Below are 27,229 nucleotides of genomic sequence, written 5' to 3' on the forward strand. Positions count from 1 at the left end.
TACAGCTTCGCAGCAGCAAGCCTGGTAGCAAACTGTCCTCGAAGACCGAGCGTCCTCGCGAGTCCTGTATCATACACCATACTCGGTGTTTTCGCTGAGACTGTGTCCTGGAATTGCAATTGTCCGCCCATACAGGTGCCCTGGCTGCGATTGCAACAAGCAGTCCTCCACCACCGGCAAGCAAGCAGCCATCGCCGCCGCCTCCATCGCCGCCGCCGGCAAGCAAGCAGCCATCGCCGCCGCCTCCGTCGCCGCCACCAGCAAGCAAGCAGCCATCGCCGCCGCCTCCGTCGCCGCCGCCAGCGAACAAGCAGCCCTCTCCGCCGCCACCGTCGCCGGCGCCAGCAAACAAGCAGCCCTCTCCGCCGCCACCGTCGCCGGCGCCAGCAAACAAGCAGCCCTCTCCGCCGCCACCGGCAAACAAACCGCCCCCGCCGCCCAGCAAGTGATTTTACACGGCCAGTAAACACCGAGAACACTTACGAATCGAGGGTAAGTGATATAGAGCTCGATGAAGGAGCAGTTTGTCAGTAATCTGTCCTGTGGATCCAACCGGACGCTAACACTGTCGACACACTACTGTGCGAAAGAGGGTGCGGTCATCAAGCATCGCGTCGATAAACATGCATGCTCCCACTTCGGTCATGTATCCCCTATCCCTTCCTCATCCCCCCACAACCTCCCTCCCATTGCCCCCATGGGGGCCCCCGACGGCTACCCGGTTTCCTCCTGACAGGAATGTACGACAATCCAGGCTCAAGCAACCATGTCTGCGCTGCTCCGTGCCGGGCTGCGATAGATCACCTAAGCTTCTGCGTGCCGTACATCGTACAGCTGGATACATCAAGCTTTCGTTCATTCATTCATTCATTCGTTCGTCCGTTCGTCCGTTCGTTCGAATAAGCACTCGAAGCATAGCATTTCCTGGAGCCACTGCGGGACCGGAAAAATGGCCCCACATGCAGCGGACTCCGGGGGGGTTCATCAGCGGGGAGTCGACCCTCCGAACCCCCCCAACCTCCCGGAGCTGAACGGCTTGAGAAATCTAGAGAATCTGGGCAGCCTCCGAAGAGGGGGAACATCTCCATACCCTCTTACATGCACTTTGGTTATGGATGCATTACCCGGGCATTACTCGCCGGTACGGTGGCTTCATAAATATGGTGTCAATTTGACGAGTGCTTATGAGAAAAATTCAGGATGGTAGTTCTTGAGGCGTACTTCTTTCTAATCGTAGGTGTTTAAAACGACAATCAAAACAGGAATTACCTACTTGATGTGTTGGGCTGTTTTTGTAGTTCCGTTGTTGCCATTTGGTTGGTCGGTCGGCGTAAGGGTGGCGGATGGTGGCAACGGGGTATACGTACGGAACTCACGAAAGTCAAGTCGTACATGACGTTCTATCGTTTGATGCAATATAATGGCAGACATGTATTCATTCCTAACCCAAACTTCGAATTATCTAATTCGGAAAAGTCCCTAGAGAGTCCTCGGTTCCGCGCATGTCATGATAATAAACTAAGTCTGTTTGTCGTCTACTGTAAATACTTTGTGTCTCCAATGCTGACTACTCCCATATCTTGCCGTCAGCCCAGTGTAAAGAAGCTACGTTCCCTTTGTCTCAAATCGCATCTCGCCCCCAAGACCAAACTGTCCGTCCGCCACTAAGATCTAAAACACCGGTACTGTTGCCAGTCGAGGTCAGACGTGACGGTACGGCAGCAGTGCGCAAACTCGCGTGACGGAGCCTTGACTCGTGAGAACGTGCGCGCGTGGGACGCCTCTCGGCTGTTTTGGGGGGGACAGAGGCCCCTCACGGGAGAGAGCTTTAGGCGGTCTTTCCGTTGGGGCTGGGCAGCAGCCCCTGGCCAGTCAGTGTCAGGCCCGGTCAGATACTTGTAACCTTCACAGAGACACACAGACACACAGACAAACAGACACACAGACACACAGACAAACAGCAGACAGCCGTGAAAGCCTCGCCTCTCACCCCGGCATAACACCAACATGCCTGGATCCATCGTGACGGGCGCCATTGCCTACATCATCCCGTTAGCATTACACACCGTACTGTGTCATTAAGAGTTCAATATTCTACGTGGTATCCCTGCTGCGGCGCGCATTCACAAACCCCTGCAAACATTCTGGCAGTGGTCGAGGTCGGGCTGCATGTCTATTCCGTAAATGCTCACCAGCCCATGGCCTCTACGGGTGAAATACGAGGGGGACACGAGGGGGGGCTTCCGAGGGCGCGCACTTCGTATAATGTCATGGCTGAAGCTCCCCCTCCTTTTAGCTGTGGCTAGTTTTCTTTCTGGAGGTCTGGGAGACCACAAGGACACATCGCGCTCAGGTGCGCCGAGACCAGGCGAGCGGGAGAGGACGTCAACGCCACAATAATGGCTGTTGACCTCCATAACACCCCCCGCCTTTTACCGACGCCACCCCGCATTGCGCGGAACTTGTAACTTGTAACAATCCGATCCGCTGCTTCGCTACGTTATTACATTTGCATCAATGGCACTTTACATAATCATGGACCCTGCTGAGCTTCGGTGCAGCATTCCAAGTTCAAACGTTCCAAATACTATGCTCGTCCATGTTCCTACATTTTAAATCGCTCAGCCGTGTTGCTTCTTCTCATGTAACATATTTAGGACTCTGTTGCTCTCGTCCTGTCCTTTGCTCGTCCTTGGACAGCTGCGCCAGTCATGTCGACTTTGCCATTCTAGGGGTTGTCGATCCCTGTCGATCCCCTACGCCTCTATCCAATCTCTTCCAATCCTTCAATTTCGTGCTTTAGAAACATCTTCTCTTTATTTTCTAGGTCCACCCGATTTGAATTTCACTGCATGTTTACTTGCTATTCATATGCCTCATACCTGCTCTCCTCGCTATCCGCCAAAATTGTGCGTTTCAACCACTTAGTGCTCGTCCGTAACTCATGCAGCAGGCTTTCAACGCTTGTCCGCCTTTCAGCAGGTGGGCAAGCCAACATAACGGTTCAGTGTTTGGCTCTCTGGGACCCTTACTGACACATGCTGCAGTGATGCATTCGTAATTAGACCTTCCAAATGGGAATTTCAATCGTCGACGGCTCACAGACAACCTCCTCCTACATATTACTTTATATTTATGTAATATTGAATATACAAGAAATTTTGGGAGCGTTGAGCCAGTCGTCGGACTTGCAAAGGGTTGCGATGCGGTGGCTGGTGGACTTGCAAAGGGTTGCGATGCGGTGGCTGGTGGACTTGCAAAGGGTTGCGATGCGGTGGCTGGTGGCTCGTGCAGAATTGTGGTGGTTGGTTTGAAACGGTTTGACCTCATCTCCTGCAGCGTCGTGCCGCCATTAATTTTCAAGACAAATACCACATCTGATAAATGATCTTGATGATTGACTTACCGCCATCGACTTAAAGGTATAGAGCTACGCTAAACTACTCGACACTACACCTTCCCGTCATAACTTGTGGCGGAAAACCAAGCCCTGGCTGAAGTTTGCTGTGAAACCAGATATAATCTTGAATAAAACATTAACTTACTGGCATGGGCGGTTTTTTATGCGGCGTGCTTAAGCGATTCATCCGGTTTTACTTTTGGATGCCTGTTGTGGTCGCCTCCGTACAAAAGGGTTTCAATTGATGCGTATAAAATCCAATGCAAGATCAGTTAAGGAGTTAAAATCAGACATAAGATTTCATTTATCCTTTGTTATTCATGACGAGTAAAATGGACATAGCCATGCCGCTGATCCTGGCGTTCTTGCTTTTGAAAGGTGAGCTTATGCCAAAGCGCAACGGCGGGTTGTTTATGGCTTTGAGTACGTCGGTTGTGATCAAGTGGCCATTTCATGCATATGAATGGCGGTATCATTTTGGTCGCAAAGGCCATATTACGACCCATATGTGGCCTATCGAACGACGCACCGAGCTGTTGCAGTTAAATTGTTTCAAGAGTTTAGTAAAATTTACACCCTGGATTTAACGACTATTTCCCCTGATCAGGTGCCCTGTCCGAAATCCCAACAAACGGAACCGCCTCCTCGCCGCCGTCGCCTGTGAAGCAGTCCCTTCCGCCTTTTCCATTGCCGCCGTCACCATCCAACCAGACAGTACTGAACGCCTCCTTGCCGCCGTCGCCTGTGAAGCAGTCCCTTCCGCCTTCTCCATTGCCGCCGTCACCATCCAACCAGACAGTACTGAACGCCTCCTTGCCGCCGTCGCCTGTGAAGCAGTCCCTTCCGCCTTCTCCATTGCCGCCGTCACCATCCAACCAGACAGTACTGAACGCCTCCTTGCCGCCGTCGCCTGTGAAGCAGTCCCTTCCGCCTTCTCCATTGCCGCCGTCACCCGCCAACCAGACAGTACTGAACGCCTCCTTGCCGCCGTCGCCTGTGAAGCAGTCCCTTCCGCCTTCTCCATTGCCGCCGTCACCATCCAACCAGACAGTACTGAACGCCTCCTTGCCGCCGTCGCCTGTGAAGCAGTCCCTTCCGCCTTCTCCATTGCCGCCGTCACCATCCAACCAGACAGTACTGAACGCCTCCTTGCCGCCGTCGCCTGTGAAGCAGTCCCTTCCGCCTTCTCCATTGCCGCCGTCACCCTCCAACCAGACAGTACTGAACGCCTCCTTGCCGCCGTCGCCTGTGAAGCAGTCCCTTCCGCCTTCTCCATTGCCGCCGTCACCCGCCAACCAGACAGTACTGAACGCCTCCTTGCCGCCGTCGCCTGTGAAGCAGTCCCTTCCGCCTTCTCCATTGCCGCCGTCACCCGCCAACCAGACAGTACTGAACGCCTCCTTGCCGCCGTCGCCTGTGAAGCAGTCCCTTCCGCCTTCTTCATTGCCGCCGTCACCCGCCAACCAGACAGTACTGAACGCCTCCTTGCCGCCGTCGCCTGTGAAGCAGTCCCTTCCGCCTTCTCCATTGCCGCCGTCACCATCCAACCAGACAGTACTGAACGCCTCCTTGCCGCCATCGCCTGTGAAGCAGTCCCTTCCGCCTTCTCCATTGCCGCCGTCACCATCCAACCAGACAGTACTGAACGCCTCCTTGCCGCCGTCGCCTGTGAAGCAGTCCCTTCCGCCTTCTCCATTGCCGCCGTCACCATCCAACCAGACAGTACTGAACGCCTCCTTGCCGCCGTCGCCTGTGAAGCAGTCCCTTCCGCCTTCTCCATTGCCGCCGTCACCATCCAACCAGACAGTACTGAACGCCTCCTTGCCGCCGTCGCCTGTGAAGCAGTCCCTTCCGCCTTCTCCATTGCCGCCGTCACCATCCAACCAGACAGTACTGAACGCCTCCTTGCCGCCATCGCCTGTGAAGCAGTCCCTTCCGCCTTCTCCATTGCCGCCGTCACCCGCCAACCAGACAGCACAGCCTTCTCCCAGGCCTCCATCCCCGGACACTCGGGCCCCGCCGCCGTTGACAAACAAGCAAACGCCGCCACCTCCCAATTCCGGCCGCCACAGGTTCAGCAGCCGCCGCCTCCTCTCCTAAAGCGCTACGCCACCCGTCGCCGCTGCCCAACGACTAAATTAAATTTGAATACATCGTGATCCAGAGGAAAATGTTTAAAGATGTTGGCAATAGCGGGACCGCTTTAGAAATTTGAGTAGTAGTGTTTCCATAGCTCCGCTGCTGTGTTATGTGTGCGTGTGTGTGTGTGTGTTTTACTTGTTGGGGTAAGGACGCATTCAAGCCCAACAAGGATGAGGTCGCACTGCTGTGCGCCTTCACGCCTACGTTTGTTTCTTAGAGGTTTCCCAACCAAGGCATCATATAGCCTTGGAATATGGTGTACGGCATTACTGGCATCTCGTAGAATTAACGATCATTGCTTACGCTGCTGCTTCTAACTCTGAGGGTAGTGTGGGTGAGGCCGCCGGCAGCTAGCAATTACACGAAGCCAGGAGGGCAGCAATGGCGAAGGCTGCTATGCAGGTCTAGTGGTTTACGTGCCGGTGGCATGACATTGTTTTGCAAATTCCGTAAATAGGGGCGAGGTCGAGCAGTCAGTCTGGGTGGATTGATTGTTGGAACGGAAGAGGCCTAAGTGTCTTCTGGAAAAAGGGGAGCTCTTTAGGGCACAAGGTTGGGTCATCACGCCCCTTGTGGAACACGCTACTGTCGCCTAGCGTGGTTATCATACATAGATGCGGGATGTGATTTCCTGTTTGACCATATTCCGGCTGAGCCTACCGGTCTATGTGTGTCTCGGTGTGCATTAGCGTGTCGTTAATTGTCACGGTGTGCGGTTGGCACTGCCGGAGGTTCCCTTTAGAGAAGAGGTGGGCACGGTACGATAGGTTGTATCGTAATGTATGGCAATTGCTGTAGCTTTATTATACACGGAGACACACCGGCATGATTACGGTTTTTGTTATCCGTTTTCAATTGTGCGTTAATCCATCGCAATCGTAAAATAAGGTCAATGCTGTGCAATGTTCTCATACTTAAATAGTCATACAAGAGTTATTTGCATGTGTGTTAGAGCATTGTTCTTCATCCCCTCAGTAATTGCTAGGTACCATAACTTGTGTATGACACTGTCGTACTTTGCATGCACATCGTACGGCAGTACTTACAGCAGCACCCCAAGACGCACCCTGGCGCATTATCATTATCATTTGCTGTGGCGTCTGTCTTGGATCTTGATGAAGGTTTCCTGAACCTTCGTGTGATCTACCGAGAGATTGGAGGAAGACCCTAAGGAAGAAAGCATGCTGGTGTGGCCGCGTGTTTAAAACCTTCTGCAAGAGAGGCAAATCGCGGTGAATTCGTGTCATCCGTGCTGTAATGCAATATTATCGCGATATGTACACTGCGATGTCTAATTGTCTGCCTTCATCGTGTCCAAAACTGGCAACAGTCTTGCTGCCGCTTGCGCGATCTACTCGACCGCCAGTCCACCGCCAGTGACATATCCCCAAATGGTCGGCGCTGCTGATTGGAAACAGCAAGCCTGTTGGGGTGTGGGCGCGCAGAGCGAGCTGGCGGCTATTGGAGGCAGGGACGCTTTGGCCAGGGATTTTAAAGGATCCTTATGTATATCTTTGCAGGGATGTCTCATCTGGGAAGCAAAAAAACTTCTTTCCTAGATCTACAATTCTTACTCAGTGGTTGAAGAACAAACAGGTTGCCAACGTCTGTCGAGCACTACTAATTCAACTATACCGTAACGAGGATACCAATAAACTCACCATCACCATGAATTGCCAACGACTGATTATTAGTATTTTTGTTGCTGCAGCTATGACAATAAGCCGCGCGAGCCTGGCAAACTAGTATGCAAACTAGCGCCAGTATGCGCTTACCGTCATTACTGTGCAACTATCCTGCCGTGAGAAGAAGGTTGCGGAAATTTCAAAGGTTGACGGAACGCAACAATGTAGGAAAGCGGAATAACCGGGAATCGACGAATTGGGACAGATAGGGATTTGCGACGGCTGTTTTCTTAAAGCCAGCCAGTTGCAGGACGCCGTCATGGCCCACCCGCTCACTAAAGCCGCGTAGGACAGCGATGCGGAGGAAATTGATGGAATGATGGAAACGCCGTCATAACTTACGCCAATTGCCAAGTTCCGACACTGTCTTTGGATTCGTCTACATCAACGGTCTTGGATCCATTGACATGACAAATTCACCGGTATCCTCGGAAGGCGTAATCATGCTACAATATTCGATGCCATTTGCCATAATATACGTTGGACAGGCGTGGGTATATCGGCGCAGTAGCTCATTTACAGGTGCAACCTCTCATGTCTTCGCATATTGCTGCTTCTTCCCACGCTGCGAATCCTTTTGCGCAGATTTGTAGAAACCTTCTTGCAAAATCCGAGCTGTAACAGCGCCGGTGATAGGTATCTTTACCGCGATGTCTATCGGGTTTTATGGAAACCACAGCATGCGCAATCCGCGCTTGGGTAATATGGAAGGAACAAACAGGTGAATTGCACTTGCATTGAATCCTAAAGTCCCAACCATCTGTCTAAGCTGTCTATCCTTGCCGAAGCGTCGCAACATCCTATCTGCCTTTCGGGGCGTCGGAGCCATCGAGAACTTGGTCCGCGGATTGGTCTTGCACTTCATGCACACACAGCTCCGATCCGGCGGGGATTTCGGCACATTCAAACTGTGTTGGTTGCGACAGTTACAACGGCCAACACCGTCTTTTTCCGCTCCTCTGCGCGCAAGCGACTTGTTTTGTCCTTACCTGCCCTTACCTGCCCTTACCATGTATATATTTTTGCATCCATGTTCCAAAACAACGCAACTGCTCGCCCGATTGGTCGCTGCGGTTCCTCCCTGCTGAGGGGGATCTTCAGGAGCCGCCTCTCCGCCCAGCCCTTGATGCTGAGGGCCCTCTGTCGCCGACCACAACCACCATCACCACCACCACCGTCGTCAAGGCCGCCATCAGGATCCCGGCCGCGCCACCTGCTCATCAGACCTGTAGCACTGACAGTCAGCGGCAGCTCTGGATCTCCCACCCGCAGTAGCGGCAGCACGCCTTCTCTGGAGGAGAGGTCGCCAGGGGCAGTGGCGGCCGCCGCCGCAGCGGCGACGGCGCCGTTGTCGTCGTCCACTTCCAGCTCTTTGACGGCTCCTGGGGCCGCCAAACCCGCACCTGCACCCGGAGTAAACCAACCAAAACCCGACTTCGTGTGGACCAGGTGCGGCGGGTTACACGGCCACGAGGCTTGTGCGACAACGAAAGCGTGCGTTTCCTTGGTAAAGAACTATACACGGCCCGCCTCCGTCGTTTCGCTACTTAAGTTACACAGTTTTAAGTTCCGCACAATGCGGGGTGGCGTCTGTAAAAGGCGGGGGTCGACAGCTATCCTGGCGGCGGCGAGTGGGGACGTTGACATCCTCTCCCGCTCGCCTGGTCTCGGCGCACCTGAGCGCGATGTGTCCTTGTGGTCTCCCAGACCTCCAGAAAGAAAACTAGCCACAGCTAAAAGGAGGGGGAGCTTCAGCCATAACTGTTATATACACGTTTCGCGCCCGCGGATGCCAATGTCCCCCTCGTTTTTGACTCGACGGCCCAGGGCATTCAGGGAATAGACATGCAGCTCACCCTCGACTACTCCGCAGTCACAAGGCCTGCAGGTGCCCGCAGCACACATGCGGCCATTACGCGCTTAGTTAACTTCCAGCTCCCAACGACCTAAATATGAAACGCGTGAGCACCTGGTGCAATGGCCTAGGCGGCACAGCCCCGGTGGTGGCGAGCCACCCCAGCCGCGCTCCCTTACTATGGGGATGCCCTCATCCAGTCCAGACACCGGCATGCGCCTTCACAACCCATCCGGTGACTCCGGTGGGGAAGCCCCCCCGCGGGTCGACTCCGGGGTGCCGGCACACGTCCACCTCGCTTCGAGCCGCGTGGGGAATATCACCGAGGGGTAGCTTAACGGCAGCGTAATGAGCAACCAAATCTTTGTAAGCCCTGGAGGCCCTCGCAGGGGCAAACACACCCGTACCGGGCAGGAAGGCAGGGAAGCAAGGACTTCTCCTGGCTAACGATCAGTGGTACCCTGGACCTCTAGCCCTAGGCCCGAACGAACGCTCGGTGGCACATTGTCACGCCGGGGCTCTTCACCAGGGAGTTCCAAAACCTAATAACCTGGGTAGCCCAATGAAGCTGCATTGGCCTCTGAGATAGCTTATCACGGCAGAGGGCAGAGACAGAGCATGGCGGGATTTCGCGCACCTTCCACAAATCACTTGAATGCACGCTGCTCCTCGACCATAGGGTTAGCCATAACGCTTTCGAAGCTCGCATGGATGAGGCTCACATTGGGGGCCGCACTTGCGCCCCGAACGATGAGAAAGGGGACGGTAAATGTGTTGTACAGGCTCATACAGAGCTTAGACACGGTAACCTTTTTACTGTCGGCACATTGTGGCGCGGCCAAGCGTGGCTCGCTTTCCCGCAGCTAATAGTTGCATCGCGCAGGCAGTGAAATGTGCCCGTGCCCGTAGTGCGGCCCGAGGTAGAGGGCGTGGACTCACTCCCGGTCAACACACGCCGCCTGGTCTACCGAACGAAAACGCTGCAGCCGTGAGCCGCTTGCGCTCGTGCATTGTCCCCCCAACGATGAGTTTATGCCGCCATGCCAGTCGCGACAATCTTGACCTAGCAAGCCGAGCAGGCACGCCCAGGTGCTGCCAGGTAAGGTTTTACCTCATGGAATGGGACGGCTGTCAACTATCCGCCTTTCGCATTAGCTCCTCCACGAGGGCACATGTAGGTTTTTCCAACACACTCAAGCGGCAACCCCTCACCCCTCCTCTCCCCTCGGCCTGCTGTACGTGCGGGCCCCCTCCCGCAGGCACTGGTGGCCGCTAATCCCCGTGGACTACCTCAAGCCCGACCGCCCCAACCCCGTCACTCTGCTGGGCATCACGATGGTGGTGTGGAGGGACGCGGGCGGCAGGTGGCGCGTGTTCCGAGACCGCTGTCCGCACCGCCTGGCGCCGCTGTCGGAGGGTCGAGTGGAGCCGGACGGCTCGCTGTCCTGCGCGTACCACGGCTGGCGCTTCGATGGTTCCGGAGCCTGTCGCCGAATTCCGCAGGCGGTGGATGCGGCATCAGAGGCGGCGGCGTGCAGCAGCAGGCGGTCCTGTGCCACAGCCTACCCCGCCCGAGTCGAGGTAAGCGTGTTTGTGTGTGGGGGGGTGTTGGGGAGATTATAGCACATTCGGCACAATCAAGTGGTGGGCATGATATAGGGGCATCATGTTCACACTTAGGCTTGCAAATCATCACAGCCTTAGCCAGGACAATTTAAATGGCAAATTCCGTAAGGATGTACGGATGCTACTTCATCAGTGAACCACAGCGGGCATGACTTACAGACAGCTATCAAGTCTGATACTTCGCACGTGCCGCTTCCTATGTACCGCGCCCGCCCTTGCTGCTGTTGCCCACGGTCGCGCCTTAGCTGTGGCAGCTTCCGCCAAGGCATCGGCCACTCATTTCTCCTCGGAATCCGTTACTTATGCCCCTTTCCGCAAGTCTCATTGATCGCTACCACATGACCGACTGACCGACCGACTGATGTGTCCATCCTACTTGCATACCTGCATACCTGCCTACCTGCCTAACGTGTAAACACAAATGTCTAAACACAGATGTCTCAACACGCATGTCTAAACACAAATGTCTCAACACACCAACATCCTTCCGCTACAGTTCAACATGTTGTGGGTGTGGCCCGACGCATCGCCTGACGCGGAGGCTGCAGCGGCCGCTACCGAACTCGTCGTCAGCAACGACCTGCGTCGCAGGGACAAGCAATTCAAGGAATACTCGAGCAGCATGGAATCGCCACGTCCTTCGGCGTCGTCACAGAAGCCTCCCCTACCACTAGCATGGTATGTACGACAAGTGCCGTACAGCTACGAGATCTGTATGGAGAACGTGCTGGATCCTTCACACCTACCGTACAGCCACCATGGGCATTCCCCGCAGCTGAAAAGGTGTGTATATGGGTATAGGTGGGTGGGGTTTTGGATCCCGGGGGTGGTGGAACAAGATCTCGGGGTACAAGATCTGTGTGACGGAATGCGAACAAGCGAAGGGCCCTGGACAATCGTCTGCATATGTGTTTATGTATGTTGGTATGTGCGTGTACAGTGTTTTATTTAAGTAATATATTCCTTTTAAGGAATAAAGAGGCCATTTTGGCCTTTGGAAATAAGGAACAAATTGAGGCCGATCCGTACATTTTCATTCCTCCAGCCAAAAACGTCCATTGCTGCCAGATTGCTCCGTAGTGTGCAGAACTTAGTATTATCGATCATAGAATAGATATGAGGGGCCGTAAGAAGGTCAAGCCCATGAGTCAACGCGGCATAGCAGAATGTATGACCGGTCCTTACATAGCCAAACACGCAAAAGGCAACGACTTGAACGCCGAACAAACACCAAAACAGCAAGATAAGCCTGAAATTTTTCCTGATAAAGGCGTTTGGGACGGGGAGTTGTAACTTATCGGGGGGGGTCTGGGGGGGGCGTAGCCCCCCCCAGCGCCCCACTCTTAAGGAATACATTACGGCGACGCTAGCAACTTTGTTACTTAGGTCGGAATAAATTGAGACCCCCCCTAAATGAAAAAAAAATCACTGTGCGTGTATGTATGCTGGTATGTGTGTGTGCGTGTGTATTTTACACGCTAAGTTGAATTACTGCCCGAAAGTGTAACGGGCCCATACGCGCCGGAGGTCCAAGGGCCAGTGTAGGGCTGCCCGAAATAGATGTAGGAAACGTTTAAGGAAAACTATTACCATATATCCTACTCAACACGAGAAAACAAAAATTGCGTCGAAGTACTTGAACTTACCAGGCTGGTATGCCGTAGCAGTGAGCCTGTTATTCCTGACCCTCGTTAACCAGATATCTTGTTTTACTAAAACCGCCCAACCGCTGCCATCGCAAATTTCGTAGTCTGAACGACCTGATACCCGACAGAACGCCTGCATGTGTGTGTGTTACATGGTTGGGGGTGCGTGACCTCATACCTGTAAAACTACCCATACGAGCCGAAGGCCCAAGGGCAATACTACAACGCCTAAAAGCCACGGAGAAAAGGAAACACCGCACTTCAGCCCAGACTAGCGTCCAAAGGGGGTAACTGAGTTTCGGTGAGCCCACATACGTTCCAACATCCTCGCCAGACGTGCTGGTTCCCATTTCATGGCCTCCAACATGCTCTGTTGATGATTGAATCCCTCTTCAGCACGAATATCATTATAGGCTGGGCATTCCAATAACACGTGTTTAAGCAGCCTCTCGCACAAATGTGTCCGGTCGTACTTCGCGAATAGAGAATCCGTACATCTCGTCCCAAAAGTCAGGAGCGAATTTTGCCGCGCAGATGCGCGCGTGCGATTCGCAAAATGCGCCTGTACAAATGTATATAAAATTTCTTGGCGGATGAGGACCAGGTGCGCCAGCGCGTTGCGCAGGTGAGCATGTTGGCCATAGCCGCACGCTGGACTATTGCGTCGATGCTTTGCAGTAAATAAAAGCACCGAAAGCCAACGTCGTAGCTTGCAACTCTGGGCTCGTGAAACTGCCGCGGAAGATGAAGCGCTGGCGAAGAGGCAGTTGTATGCAGCACCTTGTTCAGAGTAAAGTCAAATTACAAAGTTGCGCAAAGTATAACATACATAAACTTAATTAAACATAAGAACAGATAAGACGTTTAGAGCCTTGTCGGTGACATGGACGCCGCTGTTGGCTTGGAACAGCTATTTGCTGTGCATAGGGACGTGCCCGCGTTAGCCGTGTTGCAACAGCTCAGGATGGATTTCAGCCAGCAACAGCCTCAAGAGCTGCTGCACAACCACCGGGAATGTCTTCAGTTGGGCACGTGTAGTTTTGGTCGGCAGGGTCGAGCAACGTACGCAATGAGCACAGAAACCAAGGTGCAGCGTTCTGTAACATCGCCAACATATCCGGTACGCGGTGGCAGGCTTGCCGAGCACGAAATGAAGGGGGGGGCGCATCTCACCATTCAACTAAGCATGCATGTGCTCGGTTGAATGCTCGGTAGCGTGCGAGTTTACCCCTATCAGAATGTTTGTTTGCATATCCCTCCAAGCGAGAGGGCTTGGACCTATGCTGATGTTCGTTCCAAGAAGTGAACTGAGGACTGATGCTACGGTGAAAGATTTGCACGTAAATTCGCCCGTGCAATAAAACGCCCTGTGACTCGCTTACGCTAATCTCACATTCCAATATGCCACTGCACTTTCCTCTCCAGCCTGGCCACATTCTCTTCCTCGCAAACGTACTTGGGCACCTTACAATCCAACACCATACGTGCTTTGGAAACGCGGGCAGCTGCTTCACAAGGACCCCCCTATTTTTCATCCTCGAATCGGCTACTAGTACCACGACAGCGGCAAAACCGCTGCCCCCTGGGGACATGGTACTTGCCTCTTCGTGATCTGTTTGCCTCCAGAGCCCAGCAACATAAACGAAACTGCATTAGCTTACGATGTGCTAAACGAGGAATGAAAACCTTAGCATGTGTTGGCCACATGACGGCTGCGGCTCCCGGAAAGGGCAGCCCCATCCAGTGCTTATACTTCGCCATTTGCACTCCCGGTTGCTTCCCATCTGATGGGTACTCCTCTGGCGCGTGTCAGACGCGTGTGTGCATATGCGTGTGTGTATGGAATGTGGCGGCAGTGTTCTTCAAGCCTACTTACTATCCCGGTGTAAGCGGTGAAAAATTATTGGAGACATCGTGCCACCATGAGTTGCCGCATGCATAAAACAGTTAAACACGAAGAGTATGGCGTGTGATCTACGCACGAAATGCATTGGTTGGTGGCCATATCGCATTCACGAATGTTAGGGTCATAACACACATCCACGAGTGCACCACTTGATGAAGCAGCAAGATGACTGGAATCTGCATCCAGCCTTCCTTTCCAGGGACTAGCTACCCCAAGCTGTAGTAGTCGGCGCATCTTGACATGGCACATTCCTTTTGAGCCGCCCTTCGCACCACACAGGCGTCGATCCCTTCGCAACCTCGCCAAGCTTTCAAGCACCTCGCGTGCCTCACATGCTGAGTGCTACCCACCCTCACTGAAAGTTCCTACAACACACACTCGCAGCAAGTAATAAGCGTTATCACTTCCACTGCCAGCAACACGGCACAGCACGGCACAGCACAGCACAGCGTTACTAGAAAAATTAGGGTTGCCTGACACCTCCTCCGCCGTGGTTGGTGGCATCGGCTCTTTGTACGACAACGGGAAGCAGGGACAAAGGTGGCGCCATGCCGATGAAGCCATCCCAGGACGTCACCACTGCCGCTGCCGGCGCTGAGTCACCCACACCACCACCCCAATGGGCTCGTCCCGATGGTCCGGATTTTGAGTATGGCTTCCAGGGCAACGTCTCCCCAGACGCCACCATCAGTGTCCACATGCCACATCAAGTAATGTACACCTATCGCTTGGGGCCGCAGGTGTGTGTGTGGGGGGGCGTGTGTTTGGGGGGGCCGTGTGTGTGTGTGTGTGTGTGTGTGTGTGTGTGTGTGTGTGTGTGTGTGTGTGTGTGTGTGTGTGTGTGTGTGTGCGTGTGCGTGTGCGTGTGCGTGTGCGTGTGCGTGTGCGTGTGCGTGTGCATGGAGTTTTTGGCAACTCCACGCGCGTTCTAGGGGGGTGTCGCAATGCTAGGGATTGGAGGGGCCGAATGGGAAGTGGCGGACAGGCACGGCGCGCCCTGTATTTAAACAAAAATCATTGAACGAATCGCGTTTTCCTGCATCTATCTGCAATCAACACATATCAGCTTAGGTTTATGGTTTGCATTTATTGTGTTTCTGTTGGAGCCTCCCGTTCCATCCTGACGCACTGCACAGTACGATTTTGACACTTATTAGTTGAGGCACGCAGACGTCACAGCTACCATGCATAGGTTAGGCACTGCTGGTAAGGCGCGACCAGTACCCCCGGGAGATCCCGGGATGGAGATCTATCATAGCTGAAAACCTTTTCGATGGTGGAAGGTATTGCGCCCCTATAGGGGTTTATGGACCTGGGATAAAGTTAACCTGCGAGCCGACCAGGAATGGAGTTGGGCCGCTGTCGACCCGGCAGATTCCGTTGGATGCTGGTGGTGGGTGCGGGACTGAGCGATCCACTGAGAAGTTGGTTTGGGTGACTGGATGAGGGTGCCCCGAAATACCGGGGAAGGCAGGGTTTCGCCAGGTAGCGGCCACGGGTGAAGATATACCCCCCTGTTTCACACATCGCACATCTATCTAGGCTGCCACTGCGGTCCGACTGGATGCCAGGCGGGGGTGCATGAGGAGCCAAAAGTCGTTACAGAGTTTCACCCTCACCTACATGCGTGCCCAACGATACATCCAGGAGCGTACGTGGACGCATACGCTGCATTACCTGACGCTTGGTTCGTGAAGAGCGTCAAAAGTAATTTTTGCACCAGCCCCGGTCTGTTTTTGCTTTCACCCTCATTCCGCCACCCAACCTGTTACCACCCACTGACTTTAGAAGATACCGCTTCACATGGAGGTCTACGTGGTTCCCGAGGGCCCCAACCGCAGCTACTTCATAACGGCTTTGACGGAATGGCCCCCGGTCAAACTTTCGCTGCAAAGGCTGCTGATGGGTGACCCGCAGAAGGCCGTCATGCACCTATATAGCGCGTAAGCAAGCGCGCTGTTTTCCCAAATTATGTAATCATAATTTACCTGAGCATGTTTTGGGCGGAGGATGGGGATGGGAGGGGGTTGAACCGTGGGGGAAAACGTAGGTGCTTAAATTATTACCGACCGTGGAGCGTGGACCACATGACATGTGCTGCACCGGTTCGTTTTGACTGTACAGTAATGTACAGTACAGAACATTACCTTCAATGCATTCCACGCGTTGTAATGTAGATTAGCTGACGTATGCGTATATATATAACCTTGAGGTGCACGCTTGTAGTACCTTGCGTTGCCTTGCTGACACAAGTACGTATGTATGTATGTACCCACAACCGCAGGTATGACCCCGTAGTGTTTCACCATTTGTCCTTAAATGACCTACTTGATGGCGACAACTGCTTCCTGCACATTCAGGTGTGGGTTGCTTGGGGGGCCGGGGGGGCACCGGACACTGAGCGCAGGGGCAAGTTTGGATTTGGTTTGAAATTTAGGTTAGGATTGGATTAGGATTCGGATTGGAGTCCGAAATTGGATTCAGGCTGGGTGAATGACCAATCCCCAACACCCACGCTTAGGTGCGTCTAGGTGCCCCGCATTGCGTCCTGCGCAGGGCGAGGACACAGCCGGAAGGGAACTACCACCTGCAAACTAGAGGAGATGCGTGCCTTCGTATGGGGGGGAATTGGGTCGAGTTGTGGGAGACATGCTGCGAAGCGCACCGGGGACCGAACGTACTATAACACATTGCGACACGGCGGTGACAGATCTGACAGCATTCGCCAAGCGACCTACTGCTGCTGCTGCTGTTGCGGAGGAGGAGGAGGAGGAGGAGGAGGACAGCACGAAAATAGCAGGCCAACCGGCCTTGTACACTGCTGTACAATACCCAACCGACACAACCGCTGTGCAAGCCGAACCCAGGAAAACTTATTGGCTTCCGCTGCCAGCTGCTACGCTTTTGCAAAGAACGATGTACATGTAGTCAGGCCTAGGGAGAGGGGGGTACGAGGCGGCCACAAGAACGGTGGTCACATACAAAAGGAAGGGGAGGGGACGGGGACGTTTTTCCCCCAATGCAAACTGATAGACGCCAAGCCTGATGACGGGCAGGCGGCTAGGGAGTTCCTGGATGCTAGTGGGTGCAGCTGCCGGTGTGGGCTGGGACTGGCGTGTGTGTATTGTATTGCGCGGGTGGGAAAGCCGATGCTGTGACATGGCCAGGGTAAGTGTGGTCTACAAGGCACACATGTGGTCCCCCTACAGCTCTTAGGTCGCGCACCCACCTAGCTAGGTCCGTGCATACGCAACACGACACCGAAGTACATCTACCTGGCATCAGGCGTACCTACGTAGGGCAAATTATTCGTCTATTCTTACACGGAGATTTAGGGGTTTGGACTTTGAAGCACCGCTAGACGTTTTGCGCTACGTAGGTTGTATGTGTTCACACATCCTGCCTGTACGTATTGCACCTTACATTTGCTGTTTCTGCCGTACGTGTTTTTGACGTACACACGTTACTTTCAGGACGAGTTAGTGCACGAGGCCGAGGAAGAAGCTGCAATGAGCGCTCCCGCCGCCGCAGTCCCGAGTGCTGCTGGCAGTGCCGCCGTCACCGCCAAGGACGCCGTTGCAGCAGCAGCCAACGGCGGCGGCGCCGCCAGAAGCGCTAGTACAGTGTGGTCACGGCTGTACTACATGCCAGCTCAGGCGGACGCTGCCGTACAGGCGGGCCGGCGATGGATTGAGGAGCGTGCGGGTGGGGGCCCGTTCCGGGCTCGACAGCAGCAGCTGCTGGCGGATGCCGCGGACCGGGTGCCGGGGGAGGTGAGTTGAGCTGAGGAGACAGAAGGGAGCGAACCACTTTCTTGAGACTCCTGATGATATGGATCGGAAGGCAAAAGGTACAGAAGCAAGCGCATGATGTGCATGTGGGGATGTTTCATCATCAGTGCCAGCGTCCTCAACGTCCTCAACGCAAGAAACCGACTCGTGCTTGCTCACCATGCTTTGACGTTTAGGTCGCATTCTTTGCTGTTTGCACTTACGGTTGTTCTTGGGGGGCTGGTGGTGTGCCTTGATCAGGAATTGGGCTCGGGGGGTGCATTCGTTCGTGTTAGACCTTCCTTGCATCCTCCGAGCAATACATCGTTTCATAAACCCGACCTTTACCCCATTCGCGCAGCCTTCCACACTGCTTGCCCCGCCCCGCCTCACCCCCTACCATCAACCTCCCCTGCAGGCCCCAGACCCCCAGCGCCGGCGCCATTTGCTCAGTCGCTACGAGCAGCACACCCGGCATTGCCCCTCCTGCAGCAAACGCCTGCAGCAGTTGCAGCAGATGGTGGCGGCGGCCGCTGCCGTACAGAAGATATGTCTGTTGGGCATGTGTGTCGCTGGTGGTGCTCTAGGCGCCGTGTTGGCGGTGGCGGCGGCGGCGGCGGCTGCACCAGCGGCCGTACCCTGGGCACTGCCGGCGGCGGCGCTGGCGGGCTCGGCGGCGCTGTGGGCGGTGGCTGGCGGGCTGGCGGCGGCGGCGGAAAGCGCATCACAGCTGTTTTTGTTCATGGACTATGTGCACGCGGAAAAGAGCTGAGCAGCGGCGTCGAAATCGACCTGGTTACTGTCCTCTGCAGCTGTGGTTGTGTTTAACAGCATAGCCGGCAGCTGGTGCGACAACAGCAGTTGCGACGGTGGCGGCGTTAGCTGGTCATGTCGTGCATTTTCCCACATGCTTCACGTCATCACTTAAGTTGATGGCAATCTTGTTTTGGCATGCTTGGAGGCAGAAGAGGGCTCGCGGGTAGTTGTATCGGAACGCAAAAACAACAGAGCCTGTCATGGCTACCGCGCTGCGGTTGCTGTGTATTGTCCAGAAGTGCCTCTTGTCGGTCATCAGATGCCGATAGGATAACACGCGGAGAGATTCGAGCTAGAACCAAAGTATTGCCAGCTGTAGGAGACAGCGGGTAAATCATACGGTCGCGACCTCGAGTAAAGAGGGGTGAGGTGCCTAACCGATGGTAACATATACATATGTTGAATGTATCCAATTGGATCGTAAAGGCCGGAAGCAACTGCTGCGCGAGCGGCGACTAATGCATGTACATCAATACCCCGACATCTCGTTGAGGCTGTAGTTTGCGCTCAACGAGCTTGTACGGTAAGAGCTGTGCGCCAGTATATCCGTACGCATATCAAGGCTGCCTATCGCAACGCAGTAACAGCTGGATGATGTCCGTGCTGCTGCTTGTTGCCTTGTTCCGAAGCAGGGAGAGTCGCGTCCTTACTTGTAGTTCCGTTGCTGCTAAGCGAGCTGTGGCGAAGCGATGTGCTGTTGTTGTGTCGTCTTCCTTCCGTGGCTCCTAATAACTTGCGAAACGTGGGAGAAGCCGGGAGGGTGTTGATCTGTCTCGGAATCGAAAAGGAATCCATGTTCACTTGCCGGAAGTCGGGGTTGTAGTTTTGGCGGCGAGGTCGTGCGACCGCGACTTACAGCTCAACCCTTGCAAGCCGCACCGAGGGTGTCGCCATCGTGAACGGGGTAGGTGCGTGTTACACCCCGAGAGGACGGTTGTCAGAGAGGAAGGTGCGCAGTCAAGGAAGGGGGAAGCAAACCCTAAACGGGAATCAACTCAGAAAATCACCCACATCAGACGGTTCCACCGTAATGAAGATCCAGAACAAATTCAACAAAAAGGAGGATGAGAAGCAGCCAAAGGCGAAAGGCCAAGGCGAGACAAGTAAGCGAGGCAACAATGTAAAAGAATATAGGCGTACACTACAGACGCTGTATCGCAAGACGCGCGCACAATGTGTTACAGGAAAGGTTACGAATTTTGTTCAGATAATTCCGCAAATGATGTGACTTAAGCTTTACATGCAAGATTGTTGGTACGCGCGTGTAGAAGGCGGTGGGAGCCGGATGTCGTTTTCGCAACGTTGTGAAGCCTTGACGACCAAAAAGTGCATTGGCTATGTGCTCTACGTTAAAAGGTTACTGACCTTCATGCGATAGGAGCTCCTGCGCCTTCCCAGACGTTGCTAGGCCTAGCCAACTAATTTGCCAAGGACGCAAAGGTTTTAAAATGCTAATAATCTGTATGTTATATGCCCACTTTATATTATTTGATTTGACGACCTTCGAATCAAAGTTCAAGACTCGCGAACATCGCGATTCAAGCACCCTTACAGCCGTACACACACCATCACTGCGACGCGCTTTGGTATACGTATGTTCAAGCGTGCAATTTGCGTTGTTGATATCGGATCATTGGTATCATGTAGCATACAACGTTCCGGCGGCAATACAGGCAGGGGGCCAGAAATTCTAACAAGATGATCTTGTACCCTCGCATTCTGCCCACACAGATCTCCTTCTACTACAAACAACATATATTGGGAAAGAATTCTGATTGGATGCTCCGGGAAATTCACCAATGGAATTCGCACATGTGAAATTCAACAACTCCAATTGCAGCATATCTTTAGATATTTGGAGACACATGTCGTAATCATAATGCTTACGTAAAGAGCTTAGAGATGTACATGTGTTGACGCGGTAATCAATAGTAGGCGGGGAACCCCAAAACATGTGGTGTGGGATGGTCCGTAACCGCTGTCGTTGGAGCGGTTCGTCGGTTGTAGGTTGTCAGGCCGGTGGTGTTGGTGGTGTTGGGCTATCCTGCAAGTACGGAGTGGCCGAGCGCCCCGCACACACATTCGCATATAAATAGTAAGATTCCATTTACATATATTCATAGAGCACTTCGATCTATCTTGTTATTAAGAACATTCCAAGTACACTTTTCAGTGTGTCGAATTATCCTTTCAAGAAAGATGAGCGTTATCAGCTCCACCACTCTGAAGGCTGGCTTGCCGGCCAAGATCCGCCGTTCCGTCGTCGCGCGGTCTGGCAAGACGCTTTCTGGCAGGTCTGAGGTTCAAGCTCCGCGGGAGCTGACCACTCTTGAGTGTAAGTTGGTGGGAATCCACATTGTGTTTATGATCAAGGTTTCTGCATGTAATATTATAACTGCAAAATGAACCAATTCAACAGCCTGCCTTTTAGTAGATGAAAGCATGTCAGATTGCAAATAACAGCAACGCAAATTGTCCTGCTACATCCCACAGATCTCAAGACTCTTCCCGGCGTTACTGAACCTTTCGCAAACGTGTTCGATCCCGCCGGCTTTGCCCGGACCGCGTCCATCCGCGACATTCGTCGCTGGCGCGAGAGCGAGATCGTCCATGGCCGCGTGTCTATGCTGGCCGCGGTGGGCTTCATTGTGGGAGAGCAACTGCAGGACTTTCCGCTCTTCTTCAACTGGGATGGCAGGGTGTCAGGTGAGAAACCGCAGGCATCATGCTACACAGTACATTAGCAAATCAGACATGTTTGTGATTCTACTGTGCTACATCACCCATTCCTTAAACCTCAGCTTATCGATATTTGCCGAATTGTTCACATTACGTGCGTCGATTCCTGCAGTTGCTCCTCCAGAATGAAGCCCACCGCGTGTCTATGCTTGCCGCGGTGGGCTTCATTGTGGGATTCCTTAGTCAAATCGACGTTCCTAGCGCGCTCAGTACAGCTACATGTGGTATCTGACAATCGGACCCCTTAATACCGCATTGTTCTTCTCACTCCGGTACCCTGTAGGCCCCGCCATCAACCACTTCTCTCAGATCGGTCAGGGCTTCTGGGAGCCTCTGCTGATCGCCATCGGTATTGCTGAGTCCTACCGGGTGGCAATCGGCTGGGCCACGCCCACCAACACCGGCTTCAACAGCCTCAAGGACGACTACGAGCCAGGAGACCTCGGGTGAGTCCGTCATACCCGTGCGTGATACCCGGCAGCAGAACGGATCAGTGGGCCGTGAGAACTGTTTACCTTTTCCCTCGCGCAAAAATATGTGTTTTTAATTGTTGAGCTTATTCGCGTTATTCTGTGGCTCTGTCACCTCGGGCTCCTCCCTTTTTAACTGGTTGACGCATGCTACCTCTTTCCCGCCATTTCGGGACGTGTTTTCTTCGCAGCTTCGACCCCCTTGGCCTCAAGCCCACCGATCCCGAGGAGCTCAAGGTTATGCAGACGAAGGAGCTTAACAACGGACGTCTGGTGAGGAAGTGAAGTGGGCTCTTGTGTGTGGGGTGGGTGGGGGCTATTCCGCTGAGGGGGATCCGTTGGGTTACGTGAACAGACGAGGCCTGCTGAGAGCGGGTGTTTAGGTCTCTGAATGCCGCTCCAGTTGCTCCCAAGTACGGAGTCCTGCACTACATGCGTCCACATGGGTACTTGGTGCGGTCATGCCGTGAGGGGAGTGTGCAGGGAATCGGAGAACTGCTGATGACCGTACACCGCCGCATAATGCATGAAATTCTGCCAGGTCTAGGTTCACGAGGGCCCCAACACCATTTCACGTCTTTTTGGCCCCCGTTCAACTTGTGTGTTTGTAGGCTATGATCGCCATTGCGGCGTTCGTGGCTCAGGAGCTGGTTGAGCAGACGGAGATCTTCGAGCATCTGTTCCTGCGCTTCGAGAAGGAAGCCATTTTGGAGCTGGATGACATTGAGAGGTGAGTGAAATGGGGACATAGCGGGGGGGAGGGCGGGTAAGCCGGAATGGCTAGATGGTGAAAAGAAAGGAAAGGAAGGTTAGCTACACGGGGGGAATCGGGGCAAATGTACGATAACAATGTAGTCTGACGCACCCACTCGCGCTGCCTCTTTCTTTCCCCCGTTACAGGGATGTTGGCCTGCCAGTTACCCCTCTGCCAAGCAACCTGGCGAACCTCTAAGCGACTGACTAGACGCGCGAGGATCAGTGACCGGCGTTCCGTCATCACGCTGGCCTGATAGGCAATGGTGTTGAAACCAGCAAGCATGTATGGGCGGCGGGTGAATGCGGAAGAGGTGCAGGTCAGGGGCACGAGTCCCTGGGCCCGTTGGTCAGCGGGGGCCCTGCAACGGATAGCGGGAATGAGAGGAATGAGAGAACAATTATGCGCATTTTTTTTGGAACGGGATTTTTTCCTATTCGCACGTTTGCATTGCAATTGGTAATAATAGCAGATGAGTGATTGTGTCGTATGGTTGAGCCGTGTTGAATGCACCTATGTGTACGTTATGAATACTTTCGAGGGGCAGTCGAAACTGTTGGGAGCCACAAGATATGGTATATATGCGCTTGTCTTCTGTTTGAAGGTTGATTATCTTTTATCTGTGGTGTTGCCAACTAGACCATTGTTTCCGCAAGGCTGCAGCACCAACGTATGCTTGATGAGCGGTAGCTTGCAAATATCCGGCAATAACCTTGCCGGACGGTTCAGATGTGTGCTGACCGGAAGTGGAATGATTTGTGCTGGGCATTAGCATTTTTTCCTTCCCTTTCCTAGAGGGAAGCGGTCAAGCTAATGCAGGCATGCCTTGAATATCATTGTTTACTCGTGGTTGTCGCTAAATTTTGAGCGGATTGGCTAGGCTCGAATCAGGTGAGGTTGTTCAAGTTTCGAGAGTAATCGAATATTTGCCGAAGGTGAGCCTGAAAAACAAAGAGGCCGACGATGCGCAAATTTAATCTTCGTATGTGTACATGCCTTTCAATCGTTAGTGTAAAATCTTGTCATTGGATGAAGAAATCCGGTAGATCCGAAGATGCATGGAAGTGAGATAGGAATCATGGGAAGTTTGCGCTTGCGGTTTGCAGCTTGCGTAGCACCAACATGTCTAGGAACGGTTTTACAGCTCGAAACAACGGTGAAAGCGATACTCCTCAATGCTGCTACTGTAACAGCAGCGGACACATCGAACACGTTATGGAGAGTAGAAGGACGCACGGGTACACGCTGTAACCTATCTGCAACGGCGAACAATACGCAAGTATAATTCGCTCATCTAGTATAAGTAAGGAGATATACCGTTTCTATGTAAGATGCTGAAAAATTCTTTCGGATTAAAGGCTGAAGCTTACGTTTCCGGTTGATCTCCTCTTACTGATTACAGTTAACTCGTACATTGTGAGTTGGTCTGCTGGCCCCTATCTATCAACAAATTACTGTCCAATATTCTGAGGAAATTGAAGACTAATTGCGCCTGTTACCATACATTCCCTTTAGATAGAATACTGTGGAAGTAATTTGCAAGGCTTTAAAAGCTTGTAACCACGATCGCAATTCGGCCATGTTAAAACAATGCAGATTACATTACAATCCATTTAGTCATGATCATATCCGTCTCTCTACGCGGCCGACCTCGGGACGATGCCGAACCCGTTTCATACCAGTCCCCGTACACACAATTCAACACGTACAAGCATTTTATGACAGGAGCGTTCCTAAAACTAGCAAGAGACGAGTGGTAAAGGCATCCTCAGGAGCATCTGCCTCCACTCCTCCCACACAGCCTATCATCATTGACATCCCGGGTAGCCAGCAGGAGGCTGTGCTGACCGCTGTCCAGTGCCTTGTGCCCGCACTTCAACCCCACCTTGCCAGCCTCAAAACCGCAAAGACCTCGAAGGTGGGCCGACCAGCCTGGGATGCTGCAGGGAGGAGCTCGCCGGGCTCAAGGCTGCTTGCCGTAGGCCAGCTTGGTGCCAGGGTCGCAGGGGCTCATGGGCACGGTATGTGTGCTAGTGATGGCCCTATCTGTAACCCAACCACAATGAGGGCGGGAAAATCGATCCGCGTACTGCGCGGCTGAAGAGCGGTTGTTGTTCGAGGTGCCTGCCGCTGCTTCTCCGGTCTCTCCCGTCAGCCGTCAGAAACCGGATCTCGGAAGATTAGGACTTCTCTTTCAAGACCCATCCAAGTGTTTGCTGAATAGAATACCGGGCTGTGCTGACGCACTGACGCACTGACGCACCGACGAGCACGAGTCAGCGCATAACGGCCATACAGTCATGCCTCTGCGGGTCAGCCACCCATCGACGTGTCCCCTTCCCCTCAACCGCCCCTCCCCACTGACTCGGTTCGTGAGGCTTTTGGACTCTCCTGCAGCATAAAGTAACTACTTACCCACTCGACATCTAGCAGGGTTGCCCTTGACTGCGGGGTTGCCATCCTCGCCATATTGGTTAGAAGTTGCACACCCAGTTCCAAGCCAACCCTTTCTCTCCTCCCTCCGTCCTACCCCGAGGTTGTCTTCCGCCCACCCACGCGCCCAAGTCCCACCTCCCATTTCCCTCCCATCGCCCCTTCGACCGCCCACCTGCCCGCCCGTCCGCGTATCTGCGTTTGCGGCATTGCGTTGCAGGGCTTCAGCTACGCGTCCAAAGGCGGCAACACCGCGAACCGCTTTGGTGTGGAGATCCCCGTACTTGACACGTCCCCTCAAGCCGCAGTGGACCTCGCCAACCTCGTTCTCTCTGCCACCGCCGCGCGCGTCCAGCAGCGCAGCGGCGCCGCCGCCGCTGCAGCCGTTGCGCCCGCCAATTGGACGCTCGTACACGCGCGCGAAGATGCCGTACAGGTTGCCCGCAGCAGCGATGGGACCCAGGTGTTGGGTTTACGTCAGGCGTGTCGGCAGACACAGCTAGGTGGCCTGCTGCTTGTCGTGGAGCCCTCGATCAGCGATGTGAGAAGACAAATTAAAACCCTAAACCCCCCTCCCCTGCCCGGCTCAGTGTGCCAAACCCCTAAAACCCTGGGGTTCCCGGTTTACCTCTTCCTTAACCCTTCTCCCTGGTTCCCCCTTGCTTCGTCGGCTGCCTTCTTCCTTTCCGACCTGCGTCTACCTTGGCGCCCAGGTGGCCCTGGTGGAGCAGCTTTTGGACGACGTGTGGGTCGGGCCAGCTGCAGTGGTGCTCAACCCCCAGTGGTCCCAGCAAGGGGCGGTGCTGCCCGCCGAGTATCAGCGGGTAGCGGAGTCCATAGCTGTGGTGTACAGCTTCCTGCCTTGCGCTATCCAGGTAAGGGAGAGGGTGGGCGGCACGATGAGGGGTGGCGGGAGCTGGGAGCGGCAACTGAAGCTTGCGGCAGTGGGGAGGAGGATTATAAGGAGGATTGCGCGGGGGATTTGGGTGGGAGGGATTTGATCAGGGGAGCTAATGGCTTGTGGCGCAACGTAACGTCAAGGGTGCATCCAAAGCAACCTTGATGCGTGATTCCGCATGTCTACTTGCGTTTAAGCTGAGGAGGGGCTGAAATGGTGATGCCTGCTACTGCTTCACTACCTTGGCCTCTGCGGCTGCACAGGGATTGCTGGGCCCGAAGGAGGGCGCCGTATTGCGTATGGTGGAGTCCAGAGCTGGTGCGGAAGGTAGCCCCCCCTGGCGTATCCTGCTGAAGGAACGGGACCAGTTCGTCCAGGTGTGTAATATGCAGGTTATGTGTGTATTACCCCCGACTTGGCGCACGTGTGGCTAGCCGCGTCGTGCTCCACATGCTTATGCTTGCACCTATGTGAATTTTGAGTTTGGATTTTAGAAAGGAAACTCAGTACCAGCTGGCGCTGCAGGCGTGGGCAGGCTAACGGGCGTGGCCAGAAGGCAAAGCCGTCTTGTTTTTTTTGCACTTTCACATTGCTTTGGGTTTCAGCCGTTCTAATTCCGTTTGGTATCGCCGCTGCTCTTTTTTGGTGCGCTGCTGGCCGTGTGTCCGCGTGGGTCCCGTTTGATTGCCGCCCGTGTGACATCCTTTTTCCAGGTCGGCGCAATGGCCCGGCGACCGACAAGCAGCGACCTGGAACTTGCTTTCATCAACGCAGCCGCAGCCTCGAGCCCCTTGACAAAGACCGCGAAGTTCCTGCGCGGCCTCATTCCGGGCAAGAAGACCTAGATGCGGCGATGTGCGATAACCTCGAACTCACAGATGGGCGTAAGCTAAGGCTTCGATACTGGCGCCTTACAAGGAAAGGATAGACAGGGTTCGGAGAGCCGATCGGTGTTTCCTGTCCTGCTTTACTTGTATATCGTAGAATGCTGAGCCTGATCTGCACATCGTTCAACCTCTTGATGACCTACAAGTGTAATGAAAAAATCTCAACGGTATTGACTACCTTGAGGAAAAAATCCTTGGTCTC

General features: G+C 53.9%; 5 protein-coding genes across 5 annotated transcripts; 4 read left to right on the forward strand and 1 right to left on the reverse strand.

Annotated features, from left to right (window-relative positions):
- Positions 1-6,847: 6,847 nt before the first annotated feature.
- On the reverse strand, positions 6,848-9,132 carry VOLCADRAFT_89015 (uncharacterized protein; the record flags this gene model as incomplete). The annotated part of the gene is made up of 4 exons (XM_002948742.1): positions 6,848-6,965; positions 8,237-8,630; positions 8,904-8,936; positions 9,084-9,132. 4 exons carry the CDS (start codon positions 9,130-9,132, stop codon positions 6,848-6,850), a joined length of 594 nt encoding a protein of 197 aa, XP_002948788.1.
- A 974-nt stretch (positions 9,133-10,106) lies between these two features.
- On the forward strand, positions 10,107-14,599 carry VOLCADRAFT_89016 (uncharacterized protein; the record flags this gene model as incomplete). The annotated part of the gene is made up of 5 exons (XM_002948622.1): positions 10,107-10,171; positions 10,342-10,663; positions 11,205-11,491; positions 13,282-13,474; positions 14,540-14,599. 5 exons carry the CDS (start codon positions 10,107-10,109, stop codon positions 14,597-14,599), a joined length of 927 nt encoding a protein of 308 aa, XP_002948668.1.
- Positions 14,600-14,808: 209 nt separating this feature from the next.
- VOLCADRAFT_89017 (uncharacterized protein) lies at positions 14,809-18,802 on the forward strand (the record flags this gene model as incomplete). Its single annotated transcript, XM_002948623.1, has 5 exons — positions 14,809-15,000; positions 16,049-16,203; positions 16,545-16,620; positions 17,734-18,033; positions 18,449-18,802. 5 exons carry the CDS (start codon positions 14,809-14,811, stop codon positions 18,800-18,802), a joined length of 1,077 nt encoding a protein of 358 aa, XP_002948669.1.
- Positions 18,803-20,934: 2,132 nt separating this feature from the next.
- Positions 20,935-24,010, forward strand: VOLCADRAFT_80312 (chlorophyll a/b-binding protein). The gene is made up of 6 exons (XM_002948624.1): positions 20,935-21,181; positions 21,340-21,552; positions 21,869-22,031; positions 22,247-22,328; positions 22,667-22,785; positions 22,956-24,010. Exons 1-6 carry the CDS (start codon positions 21,046-21,048, stop codon positions 23,005-23,007), a joined length of 765 nt encoding a protein of 254 aa, XP_002948670.1. The 5' UTR covers positions 20,935-21,045; the 3' UTR covers positions 23,008-24,010.
- Positions 24,011-24,325: 315 nt separating this feature from the next.
- On the forward strand, positions 24,326-27,192 carry VOLCADRAFT_104003 (uncharacterized protein). The gene is made up of 5 exons (XM_002948625.1): positions 24,326-24,727; positions 25,463-25,783; positions 25,956-26,117; positions 26,404-26,517; positions 26,854-27,192. The coding sequence occupies exons 1-5, from the start codon at positions 24,389-24,391 to the stop codon at positions 26,983-26,985; spliced, it is 1,068 nt and encodes a 355-aa protein (XP_002948671.1). The 5' UTR covers positions 24,326-24,388; the 3' UTR covers positions 26,986-27,192.
- Positions 27,193-27,229: the final 37 nt, after the last annotated feature.

Source organism: Volvox carteri (genome assembly GCF_000143455.1).
Source record: "Volvox carteri f. nagariensis unplaced genomic scaffold VOLCAscaffold_11, whole genome shotgun sequence".
Lineage (NCBI taxonomy): Eukaryota > Viridiplantae > Chlorophyta > Chlorophyceae > Chlamydomonadales > Volvocaceae > Volvox > Volvox carteri.